Source organism: Zalophus californianus, chromosome 1, assembly GCF_009762305.2.
Source record: "Zalophus californianus isolate mZalCal1 chromosome 1, mZalCal1.pri.v2, whole genome shotgun sequence".
Classification (NCBI taxonomy): domain Eukaryota; kingdom Metazoa; phylum Chordata; class Mammalia; order Carnivora; family Otariidae; genus Zalophus; species Zalophus californianus.
Window position 1 is genome coordinate 74,864,802 of NC_045595.1, and position 27,550 is coordinate 74,892,351.

Below are 27,550 nucleotides of genomic sequence, written 5' to 3' on the forward strand. Positions count from 1 at the left end.
AAGAATGTCTTTTTTTTTTTAAGATTTTATTTATTTATTTAGAGAGAGACAGGAAAAAGAGAGCGCAAGTGGGAAGAGGGCTAGAGGGAGAGAGAGAGAATCTCAAGCAGATGCCATGTTGAGTGCGGAGGCTGACACGGGGCTCAACCTCACCACCCTGAGATCATGACTTGAACTGAAATCAAGAGTGGGGCACTCAATCAACTGAGCCACCCAGGTGCCCCAAGGAAGACTATCTGGATAATCTTGATAATAAATTACAAAAAGAAGCAATTTATTACATAAGATATAATAAAGAATTTTAAGGTAGACTTTGGGGACAGTATCAAAGTAAGATTGGAAAACAACAGACTATCTAAAAATAACTTCAATCTGTAATATTTATAACAGATTTCTTAGCATTATTCTAAAGTGTTACAAATATTTAAAGGGTAGCAATACTATGAAATATTTCTAAAGGTTTATTTTTTGAAATTCAAAGAGATCAATACATTTATCTGTCAATTTACTAATATTTGATTTTAAGACTGTTAAAAGGCATCACAAATTTCTTGTTTCAGATTTGTAAATGTTTTCCATGGTATCTCAGTAACTGCACTTCTACTCTTTACAGCTAAATATGTAGTTAAATATGTTCCAATATGTTGAGTAGAAAATAAGTAAATTATTCAATAATTTCTAGAACAGTGTGTTTATTACATTTCAGTTTCCTGCTCTATAATAAGTCTTCTAAATTCCTTGGCTTTTTGTCTAACATGTTATACTTCAGTATTATTTTGTATTGAATCACTACACAATTAACAGTTGACCCTTGAACACCACAGGTTTGAACTGCACAGACCATTTACACACAGATTTTCTACGGTACAGTATTGTATATGTATATTCTCTTCCTTATGATTTTAACATTTCCTTTTCTCTAGCTTACTTTATTGTAAGAATACCGTATATAATACATATAACATACAAAATATGTGTTAATTGTTTATGTTTTTATTATGGCTTTCAGTTGACAATAGGTTATTAGTAGTTAAGTTTTAGGGGAGTCAAATGTTATACATGGGTTTTTGACTGCAGCAGTCAGTGCTCCAACCCTGTGTTGTTCAAGGGTCAACTGTATATTTGTAGTTTGTTGAGTCTAGCAGCACATTCAAAAGTCATGCCAAATGCAAGATAGTTAGTTTCCTTACCTTTGCCCAACAAAAAGCCCTGTATTCCTCCAAACCACTGTAGCCCAAGACACTTCTACAAATTCCTAACACACTCCAAGACACATAGGGAAGTGTCTCTCAAATTATCTGTGTTAAAGGATCAGTTTTTCCCCCAGTATGCCCAAGATCTATACTTCATTACAATTAAAAATGTTACTAGGAAAAAAGTGGAATAGAAAATAAATACAAAATATAAGTTCCATTTTATCATTACACTCAACAGACAAAAATGACTCTGTTGAATTACTATACAAGTTTCTAAATGGTTCCTGTCAGTTTTTGCTCTTAGCTCATTGCAGACCAATAATAAATAGTTCACAGACTAGCTCTGGTCCACGGATCACACTTTAAATAGCACTGTCCTAGAGACAGTAGTACCATAGTCATTGAGAATCACTGGTAAAAATAAAGCAATATATAGAAATGTTAGTTATTATCTTTATCTTTTTTGATTCTAAATATCCTTTAGCAGAGAATAAAATAAACAATTCCACCCACATTAACAATCGTGCACTAGCTCACACGTTCTGTCTAAATGGTCAGACATATACACAAGTACTATTTCCTTTCAAGAGACAACCTTGTCTTCTATGATATGGAATTCCTCTCTGCAAGGGTGCAACAACATTATTTAGCCAGTGAAAAGTACAGATTACTTTTACAAGTCAAAAAGCAAAAGGGTAAAACAAAATCAGATTTTAAAAGGACTCATGATAAAAATAAATAAATAATACAAAAATAAAAGGATTCATGATATATACATACTCAGAATACAAAAATGATGCTTACCTTGTTGCCTGTCCATCTGTAGGTTTGTGACCGACATTTTTTCTGTTCTGCCAGGTCACACTCAACCTTCCCTGGGCCCACCCTGCACCAACCCCACCATTCAACACAGGAAATACTAGAGGGATAGGCTCTCCTTTCAATCACAATCCTTTTTCTTATGACATCAATATATTATTTGTCTAAAAGAATTTGATTTAAGCATTGGGTCTTTCTCTTTTTAAGTACTGTCCTGTTAAGAATACTGTCATTTGAGGAGAATGCCAAAGTTCATCCTATCCCAATCATAGTTTTTTTTTTTTTTTTTTAATTTATTATTTGAGAGCAAGAATGAGAGAGAGAGAGTACATGAGAGGGGAGAGGGTCAGAGGGAGAAGTAGGCTCCTCGCCAAGCAGGGAGCCTGATGTGGGACTCGATCCCGGGACTCCGGGATCATGACCTGAGCCGAAGGCAGTCACTTAACCAACTGAGCCACCCAGGCGCTCCAATCATAGTTTTGACAATAAGTAGTTAAACATCTCCCTGCATACAATACACAGAATGATGTGTTAAATTTTTTAAATTCTTTTAAAATGCTATTGACTTTACAAATTTTATTTAAAAAATTCTAGGTTTAGGTTGATATAAATGGCTGATCTTATTCTCAACTTCAAGGTAAAGTCCATATTAAGCTGTGGTTTTTAATTGTTTAAATTTTCCATGAGATTGCACACATTCCAATAACATGGTACACAAAAAATATTTTAGTATATGAGAGTTTGTACGTGAAATACAATGTAAATAAAAGCAATTGCTAACTTGTTAACTTTAAATTTTTCTACTGTTCTAATTTCTAATAATTCTATAACACTGATATAAGTAGTCATAAATATTACATTTCTAGTGTCAACCTAAGAAAGGAAACATATACTCAACCAACATTTAGAAGAAAAAACTCATTATATGTCATTTTGCTTTTAAATATTAATTCAATTTTCTTTTAAAAATAGCTTTAATCAAATGGAATTTGAAGTCTGCATATTTTATATAATGAAACATGATCTTACCCTTTTCTTGGCTACCACAGCAACTTTGCCATCTGCCTTGGATTTATCTGTAAGATAATAAAGTATGGTTGTTTCAAAAAAATGCCTAAACTCCTGTTTAAATAAGTGCAATGTTATACAATTAAAATTTTCTACTTTTCTCATACTGTAGTATGGGTTTTTAATGGTTCTTTTGATCAAAATGCTAACAAACTCAACTTCCCAGAGTAGAACAAAATAATCCAAAAGTAATAGCATTAGGGATTCATATACTTATTTGACAAACCTCCTCCCTTAAATCTAATTAGTTAGATGTTCTCGAGTTAGAATCTAGTGTATCTTATTCTAGGTTCCGGTCAGCTTATGTACTCTCAAGTATATGGGATCTGCACTTGATCTTAGCCAAAAGGCGGAGAAGCGATCAAGTATATGGGATCTGGAATGAAATCCCAGTGATCTCTACTTGAACATCCACTCCATGCCAGACATGGGATAAAGACTTTACATAGACAATATCTTATTTAAACTTCATGATAATCTTGCAAAGTATGTAGTCCATCACCATTTCACAGCCAAGAAAGTTGAGGCTAAGTACCATGCCTGAGGCCATGCAGTGGGACCAGACCCAGTTGACGGCAAGTCTCTAATCTTTATGTCTGCTGCCTCCATGTGGGATCCCTATGTAACACTCAACAAAAAAGGACTACAACCAAAGAGAATACAGAAAATTATTTTAAGATTTTATTTTGATATATGCAAACCTGTGTGTGAATTAGTAAAAATTATTGGCAATAACAATTAATAATTGGATTTTTATGGGTTCAATGTTGAATCCCAACTACATGAATTGTACATAAATATTTACTCATACATTTGTTTTATTAACCTTAATATTATGGTAATGAAAAACGAATAGAGCTATGGACATTAGTATTAAGGTTTTAGGATTACATTTAACATTAAGAACACATAGAAATTAAATTTATCAATATAGGACTATAATTCACAATGAACATGTAAAACTAACAAAAAGAATAAATATCCATGAATATAAGAGTAAATAAATGCTTGCTGTCTAAAAGCAAACTTTGCAGTAAGAAACAAATTATTGGCATAAAACACAGAAATCCAGAGAAGATTATTATATTTATACCTATAATTAGCTGGCCACATGTAAACTGCCCTCTTTCCTATGTTTAGCTGTGTGCTTGGAATAATCCCTTCTTCTGGAATACCCTTTTTCTCCCCACTGATGAATTTACAAGACCATTCACCATCACAGATGATTCCTCCACCTAGGAGAAATAACCATCTCTGTTGCAAAACCACAGCATCCCAGGACACAGAACTTTCTTCCTTGTATTATGGTTACTTCTATATATGTCTAAGCACTCTGCAAAACTAGAATGTGCCTTAAAGACAGGGACCATGTTTTATATAAAGTAGGTGCTCAATATTTTTTTATAATTAAAAATGTACATGTATTTTATTCAAAATCTTATATGGATCTGAAATATACATTTTACTTGAACAAACTAATATAATTTATTGATTAAAATACATATAATGTTTACATGATATAAGTTACTATACTAGACAGTGTAAGGTATAAAACACTGTATATGTTCTCAGGTCTTTAGTTTCTTTATTGATAAACCAGGAGTAATTAATTATTATCTTATTGGTATATTATGAGATTCAAATTAATAGAATTTACATAAAGTTCCTAAAACAATGTCTGGTAGCTAATAGATTATCAACAATGTTCTCTTTCATTTTAGCTAATAAAGACATTCTAGGGGTGCATGTATGTGTATGTGTTTGCGTGTGAGAGAGAGAGACAGAGAGAGCTAATCTATGGAATACTAGCAAAAATAGTTTAGTGATGACATATTTTACTACTGTATCATCTTGTTAAGTGATTCTATCATTCTCCCATTTAAATAATTTGTTTTAGTCTTTTTAACATAGTTGGAAATAAATTGATAAGTAATGATAAAAGAGCAAAGATTATTGAAATTCCATAATTATTTCAAATTTATAAAAGGGCCCTGATGATAATTATAAGATAGAATAAATTCTGTTGTAGCTAAAATTTTTTTCTTTTCTCTTTTGAAAATCGCTAATAACGATAAAAGCCATGATGAAATATCAACCTGTACCCATAGTTAAAACTGCACAAAAAGGAAACTCAAAAACTAAAACTAGATCCAATGGACCCTGATCATATACTGAGAGTTAATAAAAAAAGAATACAAATTCTCCTCAACATATACATCATTCTTATGTAAAATTTCCAGTAGGGAGACAACTGTGAACAGACATAGCCAAACTGCTGTTCAAGGAACATTTTATGTTGAAAAGTTGCACAACCTGGTACAACATAGAAGTGTTTTGGGGAGTATCAACAACCACTCTGATTTTCAAAGGGATTTGCCAAAGGGAGAAAGTCTGATGTAATGCTGAGAAACATTACAATCATTAGCAATTTTTCTCTTAATAACAGTAAGTCCATGTTCAACTTCAGCAACATTAAACACTTTCTAAGAGCTGAATTTTCCCTAGTGAGAGAAGTTTAATTTCCTCCCTTCAGAAATCTCTGCATGTAGGGACCCTCACACAGAGTGAAAGCAGTTAACAGGAAATGTAGATCTGGATAATTAAAAGGGTCTTTACTCCACTTCTGAGCTATAGCCACATCATAGTTTTAAAGTGCAAAAGAGGGGCTCCTGGGTGGCTCAGTCGTTAAGCGTCTGATCTTCGGCTCAGGTCATGATCCTAGGGTCCTGGGATCGAGCCCCGCATCGGGCTCCCTGCTCTGCAGGAAGCCTGCTTCTCCCTCTCCCACTCCCCCTGCTTGTGTTCCCTCTCTCACTGTGTCTCTCTCTGTCAAATAAATAAATAAAATCTTAAAAAAAAAATAAAGTGCAAAAGAGGAGTGGCAGGTAGAAAATGACAATGTTCCAAGCCAACAGAGGTGGTTATGCCTCATGACTCATAACAGATGTTAAAAATTTTTTATTTATAAGGATATTAGAGAGGAGTACAAATATTAACATAAATCAATGGCTTCTTTTTTTAAAAAAATATATTTTTTAAGATTTTATTTATTTATTTGACAGAAAGAGACACAGCGAGAGAGGGAACACAAGCAGGGGGAGTGGGAGAGGGAGAAGTAGGCCTCCCGCTGAGCCGGGAGCCTGACGCGGGGCTCGATCCCAGGACCCTGGGATCATGACCCGAGCCAAAGGCAGATGCCCAACGACTGAGCCACCCAGGTGCCCCTAAAAAAATATATTTTTAAAGCCCGTCCATTCATGGCCTCAGAAAATCTGTCAGTCTACGCTTCTTTAAAAATGACAGCTGAAAGAAAGCATTTTCTTAAAAAGGTAGAGGATAGGTCCAGTTTCCTATCTGGCATGTAAAGAGCTTAGAAGTCACATTCCATCCTCACAACAAGTAAAAAGCTGAACAAATAGAAAATCAATAACTCTTCTTAGATCCCTTAGAGAAGTGAGGTCAAAGGGCAAACCACTGCCCCCAAATTTGGAGAGACAGGTGAATACAAAGAATCACAACTTAATGGAGCAGAAACCTCCACAGGAACTAGCGCTGGGGTAGGAACACCTGAACTGTAATTGATGAATTGCTGGAGCCTCAATGTGAACAAGCTGAGAGAAATTCTAGGGGGGACCCAGTCATGCAGGAGGGAAGCACACTTTTGTGAGTTTACCTACAGGAGCTCTATCAGGTTCTCATGGTGAAAACTGGAGAAAAATACCTTTGTGCTTCCTCAGTGGGGAAAAAAAAAGTAACCATTTTGAAATATGCCAGGGCATTCTGTTCTTAGCAGTTTGCCCTCAAGATAAACTATTTTACCAGAGCCTCACCTATTGTGGTTTTTCAGAACCTAACCAATTAGTGGGAAGGGAACAAATCTAGCCTGCTGGAGTCTTCCATGTGGGGGGAAGGGAAATATCCAATTCTAGCTCCCCTTTAGCCATCATGTACCATGTGAGGGGGTGAAAAGAATGAGAAGCACTTGTGCGGCTCAAAGCCCAGGACTGAGACCTATGCATAGAGCTATAGACTGCCCTCTCCAGCCCCACATGCCTTACCACTACACTACTAAAGGCTTATTTACCACAGTTTCTTTTACCTGGTACATCATGTTTGCCTTTCCACAAAAGATTACAAGGCATACTAAAAGGCAAAAACAATTTGAAGTGACAGAGTAAGTATCAGAAACAGACCTATATATGTCAGAGATGTTGGAATGATCAGACTGTGAATTTATTTATTTTTTCTTGGTGTTTTGCATTTTCTTTCTTTTTTTAAAAATTTTATTATGTTATGTTAGTCACCATACAATACATCATTAGTTTTTGATGTGGTGATCCACAATCCATTGTTTTCATATAAACAGTGCTCCATGTGCTCCATGCAGTACGTGCCCTCCTTAATACCCATCACCAGGCTAAGCAATCCCCCCACCCCCCTCCCCTCTAAAACCCTGTTTGTTTCTCGGAGTCCATAGTCTCTCATGGTTCATCTCTCCCTCCAATTCCCCCCCTTCATTTTTCCCTTCCTTCTCTTAATGTCCTCCACGCTATTCCGTATGTTCCACAAATAAGTGAAACCATATGATAATTGACTTTCTCTGCTTGACTTATTTCACTTAGCATCATCTCCTCCAGTCCCATCCATGTTGATGTAACAGTTGGGTATTCATCCTTTCTGATGGCTGAGTAATATTCCATCATATATATGGACCAAGACCAATGGACTTCTTTATCCATTCATCTGTTGAAGGGCAACTCGGCTCTTTCTACAGTTTGGCTATTGCGAACATTGCTGCTATGAACATTGGGGTTCATATGGCCCTTCTTTTCACTACATCTGTGTCTTTGTGGGTACAGCCACTTTGGAAAACAGTGTGGAGGGTCCTCAAAAATTTAAAAATAGAACTACCCTATGACCCAGACTGTGAATTTAAAACAACTATGTTGAATATACTAAGGCTCTAGTGTTAAAAGTAGGCAACATTCAGGAACAAATGGGTACTGGAAGCAGAGAGATGGAAATTCTTTTTTTTTTTTTAAGATTTTATTTATTTATTTGAGAGAGAGAGAGAGAGCTTGAGCACAAGTGGGGGGGGGGAGCAGAGGTGGAAAGAGAGGGAGAAGCAGACTCCCCGTCGAACAGGGAGCCCGATGAAGGGCTCTATTTCAGGACCCTGAGACCATGACCCAAGCCAAATGCAGATGCTTAACTGAGCCACCCAGGTGCCCCAGAGAGGTAGAAATTCTAAGAAATAATAATAAAAAAAGAAATGCTGGAGATTAAAAATGCTGTAACAGAAATGAAAAATACCTTTGATAGTTTCATCAGTAGACTGGACACAGCTGAGGAAAGAATCTGTGTGCTTGATGATATATTAATAGAAACTTCTAAAACTGAAAAGCAAAGAGAAAAAAGACTGGAAAAAAAAGAACAGAATATTCAAGATCTATGGGAAATCCACAAAAGTATAATTTATGTGTAATGGGAATACAAGGAGAGAAAGAAAGGAACAGGAGAGATATTTGAAGCAATAATGACTGAGACATTCCCCCAAATGAATGTCAGATACCAAATCAAGATCCAGGAAGCCCAGAGAACAATAAGCAGGATAAAAGCTAAGACAGAAAATCAAAGATAAAGAAAAATTGTTGAAAGAAGCCTAGTGGTAGGGGGTGCCTTATCAATAAAGGAGCAAAGACAAGAATTTCATTCAATTCCGCTCAGAAACCATGCAAGCAAGAGGAGAGTGGAGTGAAATAATTAGTGGTAAGAGAAAAAACACCAAATTACAATTCTGTACACTGTGAAATTATCCTTCAAAAATTAAGGGATATATACTTGAGAGAATTGGAGAAAGTGATTTGTTACTAGTAGACTTACCTTGCAAGAAATGTTAAAAGAGAAGGAAAATGATGTAGAGCAGAAACTTGGATCAACATAAAGAAAGGAAGAGCATCAGATAATGGCTAAGTGAAGGTAAAATATAAACTTTAAATTGTCTTATTCTTTAACTGAAAACAATTTGTTCAAAATAATAATAGCAACAATATGTTCAATTTAGGAAAACCATTTTCCTAAAACTTTTTTCCCTAAAAAGAATTAAAAAGAAAGCATAACCGATATGCTGAGAGGAAATAAAATCATATAAAATACTCAATTAAAACTAAAAAGGTGGAGAAAAAAACCCACAAAAAGGTGAGGTGCCTAGGTGGCTCAGTTGGTTAAGTATCTGACTCTTGATTTTGCCTCAGGTCATGATCCCTGGGTTGTGATATCAGGCTCCATGTTTAAGATTCTCTCTTTCCCTCTCCCTCTGCCTCTCCACCCCTGTCTCTCTCCCTCTCTGAACAAACAAAAACACAAAAGGCAGAAAAAGTGAAAGAAAAAGGAACAAAGAAAAAGGAAAACAAATAGAAAACAGTAACACATATGATAGATATTAATCCAACTCTATCAATAACCACTTTAAATTTCAATGGTCTAAATATACCAATTAAAAAACAAAGACTGTCAGAGTGGAGTAATTATATGCTGTCTAAAAAAAAAAAACTCAGTTTAAAATATAAAGACACATAGGGGCACCTGGGTGGCTCAGATGGTTGAGTGTCTGCCTTTGGCTCAGGTCATGATCCTAGGGTCCTGGGATCAAGCCCCACATCGGGCTCCTGGCTCAGCAGGGAGCTTGCTTCTCCCTCTCCGTCTCCCCCTGCTCATGCTCTCTCTCTCTCTGTATCTCTGTGTCTCAAATGAATAAATAAAATCTTAAAATATATATATATATATAAAGACATACAGAGGTTAAAAGTAAAAAGATACAGAAAGATATACCATGTTAAGACCAATCAAAATAAAGTTATTTTAATAGGAGTAGCTACATTAATTTCTTTTTTTTCACATAAAGAATCATTTTAATAGGTGTGTTAAATATGAGGTTATTGTCAAATATTAAGTTACATCTTACTAAGATATACAATTTTTGAATTTTCTGCTTTGTCATTTGATTTCTTAATGAACAGACCAACAAGAATCTTTGTACTAGGAGTAGCTACGTTAATTTCAGACAGAGCTGGCTTCAGAGGAAGGAAAGTTATCAGGGATAAAGAGGAGCATTACCTAATAACAAAGTCATCATTACCCCAGGAAAGACATAATGATTATTAATACAACTGTGTCTAACAACACAGTGTCAAGGCATGTAACACAAAAATTGATAGAACTCAAGGAGAAATAGATGAACTCACTATTATAATTGGAAACTTCAGCAGAAATGAACAGGTCCAGCAAGCAGAAAACCACTAATGACATGCAGTAGTTCCCCTGTATCTGTGGGAGATATGTTCTGAGACCCCCCAGTGGATGCCTGAGACCATGGATAGTAATAAACCCCTATATGTACTGTTTTTCCTATATATACATAGTTATGATAAAGTTTAATTTACAAATTAGGCAGAGTAAGAGATTAACAACAATAAAAACAACAGTAACTAATGAAAAGAACAATTATAACAATATACTATAACAAAAGTTATGTGAATGTGGTCCCTTACTCTCTCAAAATATCTTATTGTACTATACTCATCCTTCTTGTTAAGATGTGAGATAAAATGCCTACATGATAAGATAAAGTGAGGCGAATGACACGGGCATTGTGACATAGAATTAGACTACTACTGACCTTCTGACAATACATCAAAGGAGGATCATCTGCTTCCAGACCATGGCTGACCACAAATAACTGAAGCCATGGAAAGTGAAAGTGCAGATAAGAGGAAACTACTGTAGTTGAACTCAACACCATCAATCAACTGAATATAATCTACATCTATAGACTACTTCATCCAGCAAAAGCAGAATACACATTCTTCTCATGCTCACTTGGAACATTCACCAAGATAGACTATGTTCTGGGCCATAAAATATACCCTAACTCATTTTTAAAAATAGATATCATATAATAGTCTGCTCTCAGACCACAGAATTAAACTAGAATTGAAAAACTGAGATAACTAGAAAACCCCCAAATACTTGGAGATTAAACAACGCATTCCTAAATAACATATAGGTCAAAGAAGAAATCTTAAGAGAAATTTTAAAATATTTTGAACTAAATGAAAATGAAAATACAATTTATCAAAATTTGTAAGGCACAGTGAAAGCAGTACTCAGAGGGGAATTTATAAATGCAAATATTATGAAAGAACAAAGACCTAAAATCAATAAGATAAGTTTCCATCTTAGGAAACTAGAAAAGGAAAAGCAAGTTACATATGAAGTAAACAAAAGAAATAAAAATTAGAGCAGAAATCATTAAAATCAAAAACAGGAAATCAATAGAGGAAATAAAACCAAAAACTCTTTCTTTAAAAAGATCAATAAAATCAAGAAGACTCTAGCCAGTCTAAGGAAAAAAGAGAGAAAACTATCAAAAATGAAAGAGAGGGCATCATTACAGATCCCAAGATATTAAAAGGATAATAAGAAATGCTGTGAATAACTATGCTCACAAATCTGATACCCCAGATGAAATGGACCAATTCCTTGAAAGACACAATCTGCCAAAAGTCACACAAGAATAAACAATCTGTATCTTTTTATAAAATTGAATCAATATAATAATCTTCCAAAACAGAAAGCATGAAGCCCAGATAGGTTCATTGGTGATTTCTATCAAACATTTAAGGAACAAACTATACCAGTCCTCTATAAACTCTTCCAGAAGATAGAAGCAGAGGGAATACTTCCTAATTCACTCACCAAAGCCAGTATACCAAAACCACATAAAGACAGTACAAGAAAACTACAGACTGATTTCTCTCATGAACATAGATGCAAAAATCCTCAATAAAATATTACAAATTAAATCCAACAATGTATAAAAAGAATTACATACCATAAATAAGTGAGGTTTATCTGAGGTATACAAGACTGATTCAATATTCAAAATCAATTAATGTAATCTGTGACATCAACAGGTTAAAAAAGTCACATGATCAGATCAATAGATGCACATAAAGCACTTGACAAAATCCAACACCCATCCATGATAAAAACTCTCAACAAACTAGGAATAGAGGGAAATATCCTCAATTTGATAAGGAGAATCTATAAAAATCCTACTGCTAACATCATACTTAATGGTGAGAAACTCAAAGCTTTCCCACTAAGATTAGGAATAAGTCAAAGATGTTCCCACCTCACCACTCTTTTCAATATTGTACTGAAACTCCTAGCTAATGCAATAAGAAAAAAAAAAAAGGAAATAAAAGGTATAGATTGAGAAGAAATAAAACTGTGATGACATGATTATCTATGTAGAAAATCCAAAAAAGAATAAGAAAAAAAACCTCCTGGAACAAATAAGTGATTATAGCAAGGTTGCAGGGCACAAGGTTAACACACAAAAGTCAATCACTTTCCTATTTACCAGCAATGAAAAAGTAGAATTTGAAATTAAAGACACATTACCATTTACACTAGTACCCCCAAAGTGAAATACTTCAGCAAAATTTAACAAAATATGGACAAGATTATATGAAGAAAACTACACAACTCTGATGAACAAAATCAAAGACCTAAACAAATCCGAGTATTTTCCATATTTATGGATGGGAAGATTCAGTACTGTCAAGATGGCAGTTCTTCTCCACTTGATCTATAGATTCAGTGCAATCTCAGTGAAAATCCCAACAAGTTGTTTTGTGGATATCAACAAACTCAATCTAAAGTTCTTATGAAGAGACAAAGATGCAGAATAGCCAACCCAATATTGAAGGACAAAGTCAGAGGACTTGGCCCTACCTGACTTTAATACTTACTCTAAAACTACAACAATCATGGCAGTGTAATATTGGGAAAAGAATAAAAAAAAAAAAAAACAGATCAATGCCAAAGGACACAGACTCATTTCTAAATATATAATTTTGTTTTAATATCTACTTGATTTAGATGTTGAGCTGGAATTAATCTGACTTAACCACTATACCAAACAGAATAGAGAGCTCAGAAACAGACCCAATATAGTCAACTGATACTTTACAAAAGAACAAAGACAATATAATAGAGAAAAAATGGTTTTTCAACAAATGGTGTTAAACAAATAGATATCTACATGTCAAAAAAATGGATCTAGATATAGACCTTGCACGTTTCACAAAAATTAACTCAAAATCACAAATCTAAATGAAAAATGTAAAACTATAAAACTTGTAGAGGGTAACATAGGAGAAAATGTAGATGACCTAGGGTATGCAGATGACATTAGATATAGCATCAAAGGCAAGATCCACGAAAGAAATAATAAGCTGGATTTCATCAAAATTAAAATTTCCACTCTGCAAAGAATACTATCAAGTGAATGAGAAGATAATCCAGTGTGGGAAAAAGTATTTACAAAATAAATGACAAAGGACTGTTATCTGAAATATACAAAGAACTCTTTTTTTTTTCAGGTTTTATTTAAATTCTAGTTAGTTAACATACAGTGCAATATTGACTTCAGGAGTAGAATTCAGTGATTCATCATTACATACAACACCCAGTGCTCATCATAACAAGTGCCCTCCTTAATCCCCATCACCCATCTGCCCATCCCCCACTCACCTCCCTCCATCAATCCTCAGTTTGTTCTCTATCGTTAAAAGTCTCTTATGGTTTGTTTCCCTCCCTCTCTCTTTTCTCCCCCTCCCATATATTCATCTGTTTTGTTTCTTAAATGCCACATATGATTGAGATCATATGATATTTGTCTTTCTCTGACTGACTTATTTTGCTTCGCATAACATAACTCTAGTTCCATCCACATCGCTGCAAATAACAAGATTTCATTCTTTTTGATGGCTGAGTAATATTCCCTTGTAGATATACACCACATCTTCTTTAGCCATTCATTAGTAGATGGACATTTAGGCTCTTTCCATAGTTTGGCTATTGTTGATAATGCTGCTATAAAGATACAAAGAACTCTTTAACACTCACAATAAGAAAATAAACAATTGAATTAAAAAGCAGGCAGTGCACAGACACCTCTCCAAAGAAGATTTATAGATGGCAAATAAGCATATGAAAGGATGTTCATCATCATATTTCATCAGAGAACTGCAAATGAAAACATCAATGAGGTACCACTGCAGACCTAATAGAATGGCCAAAATCCAGAATACTGACAACACCAAATGTTGGCAAGTATGTGGAGCAATAGGAACTGTCATTCATTTCTGGTGGGAATGAAAAAATGATGCAGCTGCTTTGGAAGATAGTTTGGCAGTTTCTCATAAAACTAAATATACCCTTACCATATGAAATGGGTATTTTTTACATATCATTTACTGATCCTGCAGATTTCAACAATGAAAAGAGCTGCATCAAACATAATAGTGTGCCAATTTCTGTAGGGTAGGAAGAGTTCAGGCCAAGAAATTATTAGTCTTTATTTGTGGGTTGGAAGAAGACATTTTGGGTTAAAGAAATCCTCAAAGTTGCTGGGATGAAATAAGTTGTTTGCCTCTAAGCTACTCACCTTTTGTAAAATATCTGAATAATGTCTAATTACCTCTCAAAGTTACTTTTGAACACAGTAAGAAGCTGAATATGTACTAGAATTCACCATGGAAGCTAAGGGATTACAGTGCCTATTTTGGTGATAGTAAAGAGTGAGTATGAAGTGAGTGAGCCTATTATGGCAAAGACTGAATTCCTGTAAGTGTCTTTGTGCCCCTCCATTCTGGCTCCTTTGGGGACAAGAATCTCTTTAGGCAGAGACTCTATAATCAGACTGAATTACATCAAATTCTGCATGCAAAAGTCAGCAGGCTTTCAACAAGAAAATGGTCTACTGCAAAACCAATGAGAAATAACCCCCCTCCATAGTCTCTGGACAAGCAAGAATGCCAAAGGACACAGACATAAATACAAAGCACATACAACAATGACAGAGACATAGTTCCACATTTATTGAAAGAGTGTGTCTACTGCTAATGTGAAATGGCTATAATATAACTTTAAAAAATAACTGACTATATTATTTCAAGACATTAATATTAAAAAACCTAAAAAAACCCCCGAAATATTTCAAAGTTTATTTTGGTTACACAAGAAAAATGTATACTCCATGAAAAGAATAAAATCGTATTTGTGACAATACAGTGAGTTCAACCTTTACTGATAATAAACAGAGACATTATATTTTCAGCACAAGGAATAAAATCACATTTATGGTAATAAATGTCTCTTTTCCCAGTCTCAGAGTAAACCAGAGTAATGTGCTTGTCGTTCTTTTCCACTCTTTTAAAATCTACTTATTTCCTTTAAAATCTAAACTTAGGTAGCTGGGTTAATATTTAAATTTTTCTCAAATAAAATATTTTCACAACTAGGTTTTAAAAATATATATATATTATATTCCAAGAAGAAAAAAATGTCACTCTTAAAATTCAGTCAGCACTAAAAGGCCAGATCCTCTCATAATCTATTTTGAAATTTAAGATGATCACTTTAGAAATTAAGATGATAATTATTATTATCACTAAGAACGTATTTAAGTTTATTGAAAATCATTATTTTAAAGATTTTATTTATTTATTTGACACAGAGAGAGAACAAGTAGGGGGAGCAGCAGAGACAGAGGGAGAAGCAGGCTTCCCACCGAGCAGGGAGCCCAACGCAGGGCTTGATCCCAGGACCTTGGGATCATGACCTGAGCCAAAGGCAGACACTTAACGACTGAGCCACCCAGACACACCGAAAATCATTATTTTTATGTGACAATCATATTCAGAATTAAAAATGTGTCCTTCCTACTATAATCCCTATGATGAATTCATTTAAAAAGCTATCTATAAACCATAATATTTATGATTCAAGAGCACTTTCTTTGAAAATGACCTGAAATCTTACCCTATTTTTTCACCTCATTAAAAAAGTTGAAGATTGTTTTTATCTCTGCCTTGAATTTCTTTAAAAATAAAACATTTTGAAAAATACTTTGTTCTGAAAGAATGCAGCATATGCAAGTGAAAGTTTCACCCCAGAAATATATTATAAGGCCACAGCTTCTAATTTTGAAATATATACTTTGAAATACACAAGAGAACTTAAATAGATAGTCTAAAGGTAAAGAAGATGATAGAAGCATTTAAATAGAATGTATGTTTAGTCACTGAAAACAGTTTCAAATACATACTATTAATCCATATAAAAATTTTTTTCAGGGGACAACGATATATTCTTATGAAGAGAGAGAGATTTTTTTAAATGTGCAAATGTATTTTGGAAAGCATGCATCTGAATAAATCCTCATTTTGGGGTGGTAAAGAATAATAAAGCTCATATACCCTGTTTGGATAGGCGGCACATTTCCAGTCTTTGCTCATGAGAATATCCATAGAGGAGGTAGGCTTCTTGTAGTGCACTTTTATACCATTTCTTTTTTTTCTTACATTTTTCTGGCTAAAGAAAGACAGAAAAATAATAAGACTCATTTCTAAATATATAATTTTGTTTTAATATCTACTTGATTTAGATGTTGAGCTGGAATTAATCTGACTTAACCATTATACCATATATTAGACTTTGGTATATGATTATTATTTTATTATTTTAGAGTATACCAAAGTTGGGGAAATCTTGTACATTATAAGTCAAAGGGTCAGATTCTTGATTCATTTAGATAATATTTTAATATGATTCATCTCACACTTTAAAACTTACAAAAAGGCCACCAAAGTAACAAGTCTGTATTAATATATCTTGTTAGAATAATTTGATTCTCTTTTAAGAGCAATGATAGTGAAGTGGTATAAATTGAAAAGCCAAGTTTCTTATTGTACGAAAATTAATTCTATTCACATCCAGTTTTGGTGTTATGACAGGCAGGTCACATATTCATACAAGTTCCTTAAACTTTTGCCCCAATTTCTTCATCTGTAAAATGTGGATAACAGTATATAGATCATAAAGTTTCATGAGTATTAAACAAAATAATAGTTTTCTGGCATAGTATGCACTCAAATGTTATTCTACTTGAATTCAGTACTTTTTCTACATATAAATTAATTTAAAAAATATTTTGAAAAGAAAAACAAGAGTAAAAGAATCTCTATGTTAAAAATGACAACTGGCTCCATAATTTTTCCAATGTTATTTTAGAACTTGCCTAAAAAGTTTTTTTTTTTTTTAAGATTTTATTTTTAAGTAATCTCTATACCCAACCTGGCTGGGGCTTAAATTTACAATCCCAAGATCAAGGGCTGCATGCTCTGACTGAATGAACGAGGCACCCAGAATTTGCCTAAAAAGTTTTTTTATAATGCTTTTAAATGTTACAGTTTATAAAATGCATACCACTGTTTTTTTTCCTGGAAACTTTACCATCAAAAAGAATACAGGTTTTTATTCTATAATCCCACATTTACCACTTGCATATAATGATCATATCTTTATCTCAGATGTAGAATTCACTCTTTATATAGAAATGTAAATCTATGTAACATCTATATTCAGTTCATTCAGAGAATGAAACTGTCTATATATTTACTTTTTTATTTTTATTTTTAAAGATTTTATTTATTTGACAGAGAGAGACACAGTGAGAGAGGGAACACAAGCAGGGGGAGTGGGAGAGGGAGAAGCAGGCTTCCCGCGGAGCAGGGAGCCCGATGCGGGGCTCGATCCCAGGATCCTGGGATCATGACCTGAGCCGAAGGCAGACACTTAACGACTGAGCCACCCAGGTGCCCGAAACTGTCTATATATTTAAAGCTCTTTTCAAATTCATTATTCTTGGAATCCCCAAATTAATATAAGCTATCTGTTCCCATTACACTTAATATTTTCTTTTAATCATTTACTACATTCTGACTTGTATTATAGTTATTTGTATTCATAACTGCCCCCACCCCACCATAAAATGAAAGGTCCTGAAGATAGAGGCAATAAATAGTATTTCATCTTTGTGTCCTCCACAGTACCCATTTGCCTAATCTCATTGTATATCATGTAAGCATTCAGAAAGTGGTTGTTAAATTGCATGTTGTTCTGGACACTGATTTATTTGATATAAAAGCAGTCAAACAATACATTCAAACAAAAATCTATTTTTTTAAAAAAAATCTACTTTTGTGCACAGAGTATTTAAATTTTATTCATTAATTTCATAGAAAAAGGATGAAAAGATAGATAGATACAATTCAAAAAACATTAGAAACTATAAGAATATCTAAGCTAGCATCTGCAGATTTAAGATAATTCCTACCACTCAAATGTTATAATGATGCTAAATAAGAAATTAGTGAAAAATAGCCTAGAAGCTGATATGGCACTAAACAACTGAAGTTAAGGAAGTTTCTTCAGAAAAACCAATACTGTAGACAGCTAAAGTAAACTTTGGTGAGTTTGGAGAACTAAAACACTTTAAAAAAAAAAAAAATCTGTGTCTGAGATTCTTTGAGAATTTATCAGTAAGTATGTGCCATCTAGTGGTAATACAATTAAACATCTTCAAAGAAAAAAATTAAGACTTTATAAAGAATTTTGAATTCTGGAGTTAGGCTCAGCTATGCATTGTATTTTTCAACTAAAGAAATGATAGGTGCACATCCTAAAGTGTAGACTGTGCCTCCCTACCCATCTCTGGTATTGTTTCTCCCACAGGTACCCATTATTACCAGTTTCTTTTATAGTCTTTCAGAGATACCATATGCATCTACAAACATTTATATCATTTATATAAATACAGCACATTTTACAGACTGTTTGAATAGTTATATATACTTTTGAGTTTTTCAATTTGTCTTACAGATTGCTTCATTTATTGATTGATTCAACATATTCTAAACCCTTGGGATCTATCATTGAAGAAAACAGATAAAGCTTACATTCATTCTCTGCAGTGTAACAGACAATTGATAATAAGCATAACAAATCAATAAAGCCTAGAGTATGTTATAAGAGGTTATAAGTTCTATGTAATAAAGAAAAGTTAAGGCTATAAAGTAGTCCGGGTAACTCTCATGAAAAGGTGACATTTGAACAAAGACCTGAAAGAGGCCAGGGAGTCAGCCACATAGCTATCCCAAGAAAGAGTACTCCAAGCAGAGAAAAAAATACTCTAAGATGGGAGAATACAAGTGTATTTAAGAAGCTTCGAAGAAGCCAAGCTGGCTGAGGCTGAATGAAGAAGGCAAGTAATAGGGAATGAGGTCACAAAATTAACAGGGGCCAGATCATGGAGGTCCTATCAGGCCACTGTAGGGAATTTGTCTTTTATTCTGAGTAAAATGGGAGCCATTCCACAGGTCTGAGCAAGAATTACATTTGATTTGATTCAATGTTTTAAAACAATCATTGATTGTTTTGACCAGAATAGACTAAACAGGGGCATGCAGATATAAAACAACTAGCTACTGCAATAATCTAGGCAAGAAATTATGGTGGTGTCGACCAGGATAGTGGCAGCCACTGTGGTAAAAAGTGGTAGGATTCTGGACATAATATGAAGGTAGAGCAAAAGGAATTTTTGCCCAACTGAAAACTGGTTGTGAGAGAAAGGATGACTCTTAAGGCTTTTGGACTGAGCTAGTAGAAGGATAAAATTTGCTGTCTATAGAGAAGAAGGCTGTCAAGGAAGTGAGACTTGTGGGGGAAGATCAAGAGTGTAGATATGTTGAGTATGAGATGTCTACTGCGACATCCAAGTGGAGATACCAAGGAGGACTGTGGTAAGGGAATCCAGAAGAGAGAATGGAACTGCAGATAAAATTTAGGAATCATCCACACACATGGTATTTAAAGCCAAGAAATTGGATGAGATAACTAAAGGAATGAGGAAATAGATGTACGTATATCCACACATGTGCTATATATGTACCATTATTTATTTGATAAATGCTCTAAAAATGAACATTTAGGTTATTTTTAATACTATGCAATTTGAAACAATGCTGTAATAAAAAAATTTGTCCATATGTCTCTTTGCCCATGTGAAAGTGTGCTGAGGAATAAATTCCTAGATGTTGAATTTCAAGGTTTGAAGTATGTATATTTTAAATTTTGGAAGTTATTGTGAATTCACTCTTGAATGAGGTGGTCACAATTTACAATGCCATAAACAGTATGTTTCCTCACATCCTGGAAAACACTTCTGTTACCAAACTTTTAGATCTTTGTCAATATTTTAAGGGAAATATGGTATTTCTTTTTTATTATCATTTTCATTTCTTAAATTTAGTAATTATGAGAAATTTTTAATATTTTTCCAGCTTTGAGATACAATTGACATATAACTACGTAAATTTAAGAGCACAATATAATGATTGGATACATGCCATTACCAAAATAGGGTTAGTTACTACTTCCATAAACTCATATAACTTTTGTGCACGTGTATGTAGTGAGAACATTTAAGATCTACTTTTTTTGCAAGTCTATAATACAGTATTATTATCTTTAGTCTCCATGCTGTACATTAGATCCCGGAACTCATTCATCAATTTTTCACATTTTTAAAACCATTTTCTTTTCTACAGAATGATTGTTCAAGTCCTGTGTTCATATTATATTGGTCTTTTTCTTAATGGTTTATAAGAGAATTTTATAAATTAAAAAAGTAATACTTTGCTACATGTATTGCAAATATCTTCTCTTGTTGACAGTTTATCTTTTAGATATTTGTATTGTCATTTTTGTTTATTTAAATCTTTCATCCTTCTAGCACTAATTTGGATGTGAGGTATGAGGTATAGCTTCTACTTTATTTTTTTCCCAAGTAGCTAGTTATTTGTACCCATAGAATTTATTAAATAATACAACTTTAATTATTTGAATATAACCTTTACCACTAACTATATTTCCAAGTACTCTGGAGTCTGTTTTTGGAGTTTATATTGTTCTCTTTATCTGCTGAATCACTATTAGTACCGACCTGTTTTAACTACTGGAGCTTTATTGTAATTTTATATTTTATAGGTCTAACTCCCTCTTCTATATTTAATTTTCCTGTACATTTTAGCACTCATGTTAAGTCCTTTTTAAAAATTGAGATCGCTTTAAAATTAATTTAGGGAGAATTGACATTGTTCCACATTAAATTTTCTAAACCAAGAAGAGGACTGTATCTTTCTATTTACTTAGGTTTTATTTTCTGCCTCTTAGTAGCCAAGTTTTATTCATATAGCTCTTACACATGCTTCTTAAGCTTATTCCAGTGTATTATGTACGTTTTGTTGCTATTATAAATGGGAACTTTTATCCCTTCATATTTTCACACTGGTTACCTCTCTATAGTAATTTTATAACTGCCACATAACTGAATTTTCTTATTGTTTATAATAGTTTTTTGATTTGAGTTCCATGGTTTTTCCAGGTAAACAATCATCTACAAATAAAGGTAACTTTGCTCTTTTTCTTTCCTGTATGTGTACTTTTGCTTCTTTCTCTGGCTAACTGCATTAGCAGTTCTACCAGGACAATTACATAATACTAGTAATCTTATATACTTTTAAAAACCCAAATTTCCTACCTGAACAACCAGTGTCTTCTCTAATTAAAATAAAACTTTCAGTTGAATGAGTTCGTGTACTTTCCAAGACATGCTAAAGTGATTCACAGTTACTTAAATAGAAATCTTCTGCAGAAGCTACCAAAAAAATGTTTATTTGTAATCATCTTCATAAACTAAGCTGTTTAAGACATTATCATAATGTTTCAACTGGAAAATGCCAAGGAAAGGCATATACTAATTACTAGGGCAAAGTTTGTGAAGGATGAATGAACATCATGCTTGAATGAATTATAGTAATAACATTGTGATTAGGTTCAATTTAAAATACTATTGTATTTAATGAGATAAATGTTCAACTTGAAGGTTTACATTTTGGACAAAATTCAGCAAAGGAAACAATGCTGTCTTGAATAAACCCAAACTAAGGCAAAAACTATCATTCCCCCCGCCATTTTAGGAAATAAATTTTTTTTTTTAACAAAAATTATCTCTTAAAGGCATGAAAACATTTTCATTGACCATTTCGGCCAAAAGTCAAGTAAGATAATTAACTTTAGATTTAACAGGAAATTGTTCAAAACCAAATGGTATTGAAAATAAAATTTAAAATTCAATCAGAAAATAACTGCCATTCAAACTCACTCTATCAACTGGAATCTGGAGGTTTCTTAACCCTTGACTGAAACGTACTGCAGCTCTTGTGAATTTCCTGGTAACTCTCAGATAATAAAATGTCCCAGAGTTATTGAGTCCCCTGAAATTCAAAAACTAAAATGTCTACTTGCATGTTAAGAGATAAATTCTAAACTCCATTTTAAGTTAGAGCTACTGTCCTCCACAAGCTAGGAGCATACTTCACGCTCAAGTGGTCCTCCTTTTCCTCTATGTGCTTCTCTTTCTCTCCCCACATCTTCAGGGTTCTCTGGGATTGAAAAGATTAGGTGTGGAGAACGGAAAAGAAATTGTAAAAAAATGTTTTTGGCTGCTACCACAACAATTTGGGGTTGGTGCTTTCTCGTTTTAAAGTGTTTTTTATTATGGGGTGCCTTGTGGGTTTTTGGAGAATGTTTTCTACCAATTAAGAACAGCTCCCTTTGACAGAGGAGGTCTTTCTTTCAGCTGATCGCTTTCAATCTCCCACCCCATTACCAATTTTCTGCATTGTTCTGCCTAGATTGCAAAGGAGCAGAAAGCCATCTTGGGTGGGGACCCTTCTAAAATGACCCCTGATTCTTTTTCCCAGGTTGCCTACATCATTGCTCCCCCAAACCATGGGAATGCTGGCCATTCTCAGTGCCTTTAGCTCTTTTCACTCCCGCCAGACCTGATAACCAGATAACTCTTGCTCTGTAAGGTTCTTCAGAGGAAAGCTGGATGCCAGTATGCTATGTTGCTCAAGCTTCAGAGTACAATATCAAGCTCTCAAAAAATCCCTCATACAGGAAAATCAACAACTTTCCTTTTCCCAAGATGGAGAGTGAGGAGGTGTAGGGAAAATACCACAGAATATCATTATTTCCTCCAAAGAAATTTCTGTATGTTCAACATCAAACCTTTTATATCCTTCCATAAATTGGGCTAAGGGCTGCCAAGTCAGTTTTGGCCCCTCCTTTGCAACATTTAAGTATTTTTGTCTTCATTTTTTACAGTCTTAAAGACATGTCTTTCACTAAAACCTGGGTATATCTAATAATGTTAGAACTTTCAAATTATCTCCCACCCCAAAACAAAACAAAACACAGACAAGTTTTCAAATATACTTAAGAAGAAAATTTTAAAGGCAGCTCTTTAGCAAACTTTCAAGGTGCTACAAGCTTATAAAGTCAAGGATAAAGATCAATGATTTCACATGAAATCATAGAAATTACTGGACATCTTCAAATTCCAGTAAATTCTATGATCCCAAGAAGGAAGACCATGCCTTTCATTGTGCTTATAATACTCTGGCAACTTGAGTTTTCTCAATCAGTTTATTGTATTTGGGGTGGAGGGGGAAATAAGTAATCATCATAGAAAGAGAAAAATAAGTAATCATCATAGAAAGAGAAGGAAGACACACAGACTAAAAATTTGTGTGAATTTATGAATGTAAATAAGATGATTCTTGATAGATGTGTTCTTGGTAGATGAATAAGCATGTAAATATTTGGAGTAAAGATGAGGTTTGAGACTACTAACAGATGGTTAGACAGGGAAGATAGTACCCTCTATCTGAGAAAATTCCTAGCTGTGTCCAAAACTGACAAGTTTGTAAACTACTGTCCTATATGATCTTGTTTCAACTGAGTATTATTGGCTGACTGCAAAAGACTTAATATCATTTTTACATTTCTCAGGATTTGAGGAAGAAACGGAATGCCCCTTTTATTGAATAACATTTGTGCTATCACCACATACTAACATGGAGTGACAAAGTCAAGGAAAATAATATATGTGTGTTGGTCCACCCAGTAAGGCCAGAGGAACAAAATCTGCAATCCATCAGAAATTCATATCTTTTGTTGCTTTGTATTTTAAGATTGCTTCTCTGCCTCAGAGTTTCCCCACCTCAGAGTTAATCAGATAACAATAACCTAGAGTTGTAGCAGGATAAATCTTATGCCTCAAACTTGAATGTGTAAGCAGTGTCCCATTACTGATTTCTGCTAAATAAAATACAATGTAACAGCCCGCATCCAACAAGGATAAGAAATTTGATCTCAGTCATTTGAGGGCCCACCCCTTACTTTCCCTAGGTTCATATAAATTGGAAAGAAATTAATGATGGCCAAAGAGTGAAGACAGATCATTACTCTACAACCCAGAATGGTTACATGAATAGCAACATCTCTGTTCTAGTCCCTTGAAGTCAGGTGGTCTAAAGCTTCATGGCCAGGCCGTCTAAAGCTTCATGGCCACGTCTAGACAAAAGAAGTTTTTTGGGAGTTCGGAACTTATTGGCATGAGTTCAACCTCCCTGGGTGCACCACACCGTGCTATTCTTCTCTGAGGAACTGCCACTTGTCGGGGCACTGACAGACTTTTGTCCTCTTCCAAGTCTGAAAGGAACTCTTCCCTGCTCAGCTGCTCAGCACTCCTGCCTGTCCCTCTCTGACTTCTCTGTCCCCAGTCTACCCTTCCTACCCTCGAGGAACTCAGGTCGGGATGACAGGCAAGCTCTGCTTTTGATTTCCACAACAGAAAACTCCCCTGACACATGGGAACGTAAGGGGCCTGACTACTTTTTGGAATAAATGAAAGGGGAAAATACAATCAAAACAAGAAATATTATCAACCAACCACTGGTGTTTGGTTGGCTGGGGACAAGAATTTCCTAGTGAAGGGACTTTGAATATTAGAATAGGCAAGTGGTAGTCTTTCCTCCTCTCCTCTTGGCACCTTTCTCCCTTACTCCCCCCCACCTATCGCTTTTCCTTAATTTCCCCCCACAGTACTCCTTGACAACTAACATACCTTATCTTTTTATTATTATTTGTTTGTTTACTATGGGTCTTAACCTACTAATTTAAGTCTCATGAGGGCATTTGAATTTTGTCTGTTTTGTTCACATGTGAGCCTAGAAGAGTCGTAAATAATAGAAGCTCAGTAAATATTTATAATTATAAATAAATATCTTTTTGTTCAGGGTGGCATTGGTAAAATCCAGTCAGAAAATTGGAGATGAAAATGAAAGCTCCTATATTTTAATCCTGAATTATGTGATTAACCCTAGAAGAGTAAAAGAAAAATATATAAAGATGAGGACTATTGGGCATTATGATAATGGTGATATTACTTCTAAGATGACACAGAACTTCAGTTTTTGTATAGAAATCAGATCTGTAAAATATTTCATGGGCCACTGATTTATTCCATGATATTAGTAAGTATATTTTTCCTTAGGAAAAAAAAAAGCGTGTCTAACTTCAAGTACTTTAAATACTATGTAAAAAATAATACCTAATTTTAAAACTAAAGTAATTCAATCAAGTGCTTTTTAATGTGACCTATTTGGGGGATGGTAGAGTCTCACTACAGTCCTGTAGGTACAATGGTAGCATCTACAATCCGAAATTATCATTTTGGTTACATCAATATTAAAGTTAACTGCAAAATAAGTACTTATAATTTAGAAAATTTATCTTTTAGACACAATGTTGAGCATATATTAAAGATCTGAAAAACCAGAATCATAGGTACTTAGCCTGCTTTACTGAGCTTCATAAATTCATTGAAATGACTTCAAATATTGACCATTACTTTAAGTTATTTCTTACATAATATGCCTTTAGAAACATGGAGATATAATTCATAGATTTCATAATCTAAAAATATATAAAATAATTTTCCTTTGAAATGCATCTCTACTGAATGTTTGAGGATCAACACTACTGCCTATTCTAAGGTACTCTGCCTGGTGATTTATGTTAATTGCTGCTATTTATACATTCAGACTTGCAGTGTAGCTCGCTGACTCTAACCATGCATTGCCCTGATGCATCGTTCTATTTACTATCACAGCAAAGCTACTGCTCTTCTCCCCTGTTGGGCAGACTGTTTTCACTTAAAGCAATTCAGTAGAAAGTTAATCACAAGGATATCTTGTCTTCCTTAAATTGGATTTCTGCAACAGCAACCAGTAATCTGGACAGTAAGAACATTCCCGTTCCTTTGATGCTCACTAGAAGATAGTCACATCACACCCATGCGCATCCACACTTCTTGGCTTCCTCTCCTCCCATCTCTCAACTTTAACATATGTTCATATAATCTTCATATAGTCAATTCTGGGTTTTTAGACAGTTTACTCCAATTACTGGACACCTGAAGGAAATATTGCTTTCAAAATCTTATTAACTTATTGTTTACTCTAAGTTTCCTATGGACATAAGTAGGAATTTTGCTTACTCTAATGCAGCAGGATTTTAAGATCAAAATAACTTATGTCTACTCCCCACACTACTGGAAAGTGTGAACTAGCTAAGTTGACAAAAAAAAAAAAGTTCTAGTTCTGTTTAGTCTGATCCTTTACAAGGATCGGAGAGATTATGTATTATACCCGAGAGATAATACTGAGAATGCAATGAGTACTAGGGGAGAAATTAGAAAGAAAGAATAAGGAAATTTGAGGGTCCAATTACAGTGTGATTCCATTACTTGGCTTGAAATATTGGGAATTACCAAAACAGGAACTGAGTATTCCTTCCAAAGCTGGGGGTAGAGGGCAGAGGAGGAAGCCAGGCAGTTTAAAATAGTCCCAATGGAATATCAGAAAAATCACAGGATACCAGATGAACTTTTTATTAACTTAGACTTTAACATATATTTTACTAAGTAATTTGAATATCTAAGCTCTTTTCCTAATAGGATAGACAACTGCTACATGCTGTGGTGGTGGTTGTTTTTTAAAGAAGTACCAGTCTGACATTTTAGGTTGGTCTATTATTTAGACTGACATCCTTCTGAAAACAATTTTTATATAACCAATATATTGGTCATTTAGTGTGATGGAACTGAAATCAGATTTTGAGAGGAGAGAAAAAGAAGAGGGCTCCAGCTGTCACAGTAGGGAAGAAATCAACCACCACCAAAGAGAGAAACTATTTAAAGGGACAGGGGAGTCTAACATCATAATTTTGCTGAAGATGTGTCTGGCTTCTTTAGCACCACAAACTCATAAACACACTTATATGTTTCACACACATACATACACACACAAAATGCAACATAATAAAAATACACATTTTCATAAATATTTTCTTTAGCTAATTCCAGTAAACATAGAAAATAGGTATTTATGGTGAGATAATCTGCTATATAGTGGTTCTTGAGATTCACCGAGGAACAATATAGATTCACAGAACATTCCCAAGTAGGTTCAGGAATAAATATATATACTTGTATATATGTGTGCTTATATATATCAGAAATACATACATATATATATGTATATATGCATACAGACATATGTATTCTTTTCCTAGTTTTATTG

General features: G+C 34.2%; 1 protein-coding gene across 7 annotated transcripts in view; it reads right to left on the reverse strand.

Moving 5' to 3' along the window:
- ZCWPW2 (zinc finger CW-type and PWWP domain containing 2) overlaps positions 1 to 27,550 on the reverse strand; it is a 139,223-nt gene that overhangs the window by 29,921 nt on the left and 81,752 nt on the right. For all 7 annotated transcript variants that reach the window (XM_027582886.2, XM_027582881.2, XM_027582883.2 and 4 more), the window contains 2 exons: positions 16,415 to 16,529; positions 3,045 to 3,091 (listed from right to left, as the gene is read on the reverse strand). In XM_027582886.2, coding sequence (XP_027438687.1) covers positions 3,045 to 3,091; positions 16,415 to 16,529 — 162 coding nt within the window. The remainder of the gene's footprint in view (positions 1 to 3,044; positions 3,092 to 16,414; positions 16,530 to 27,550) is intronic.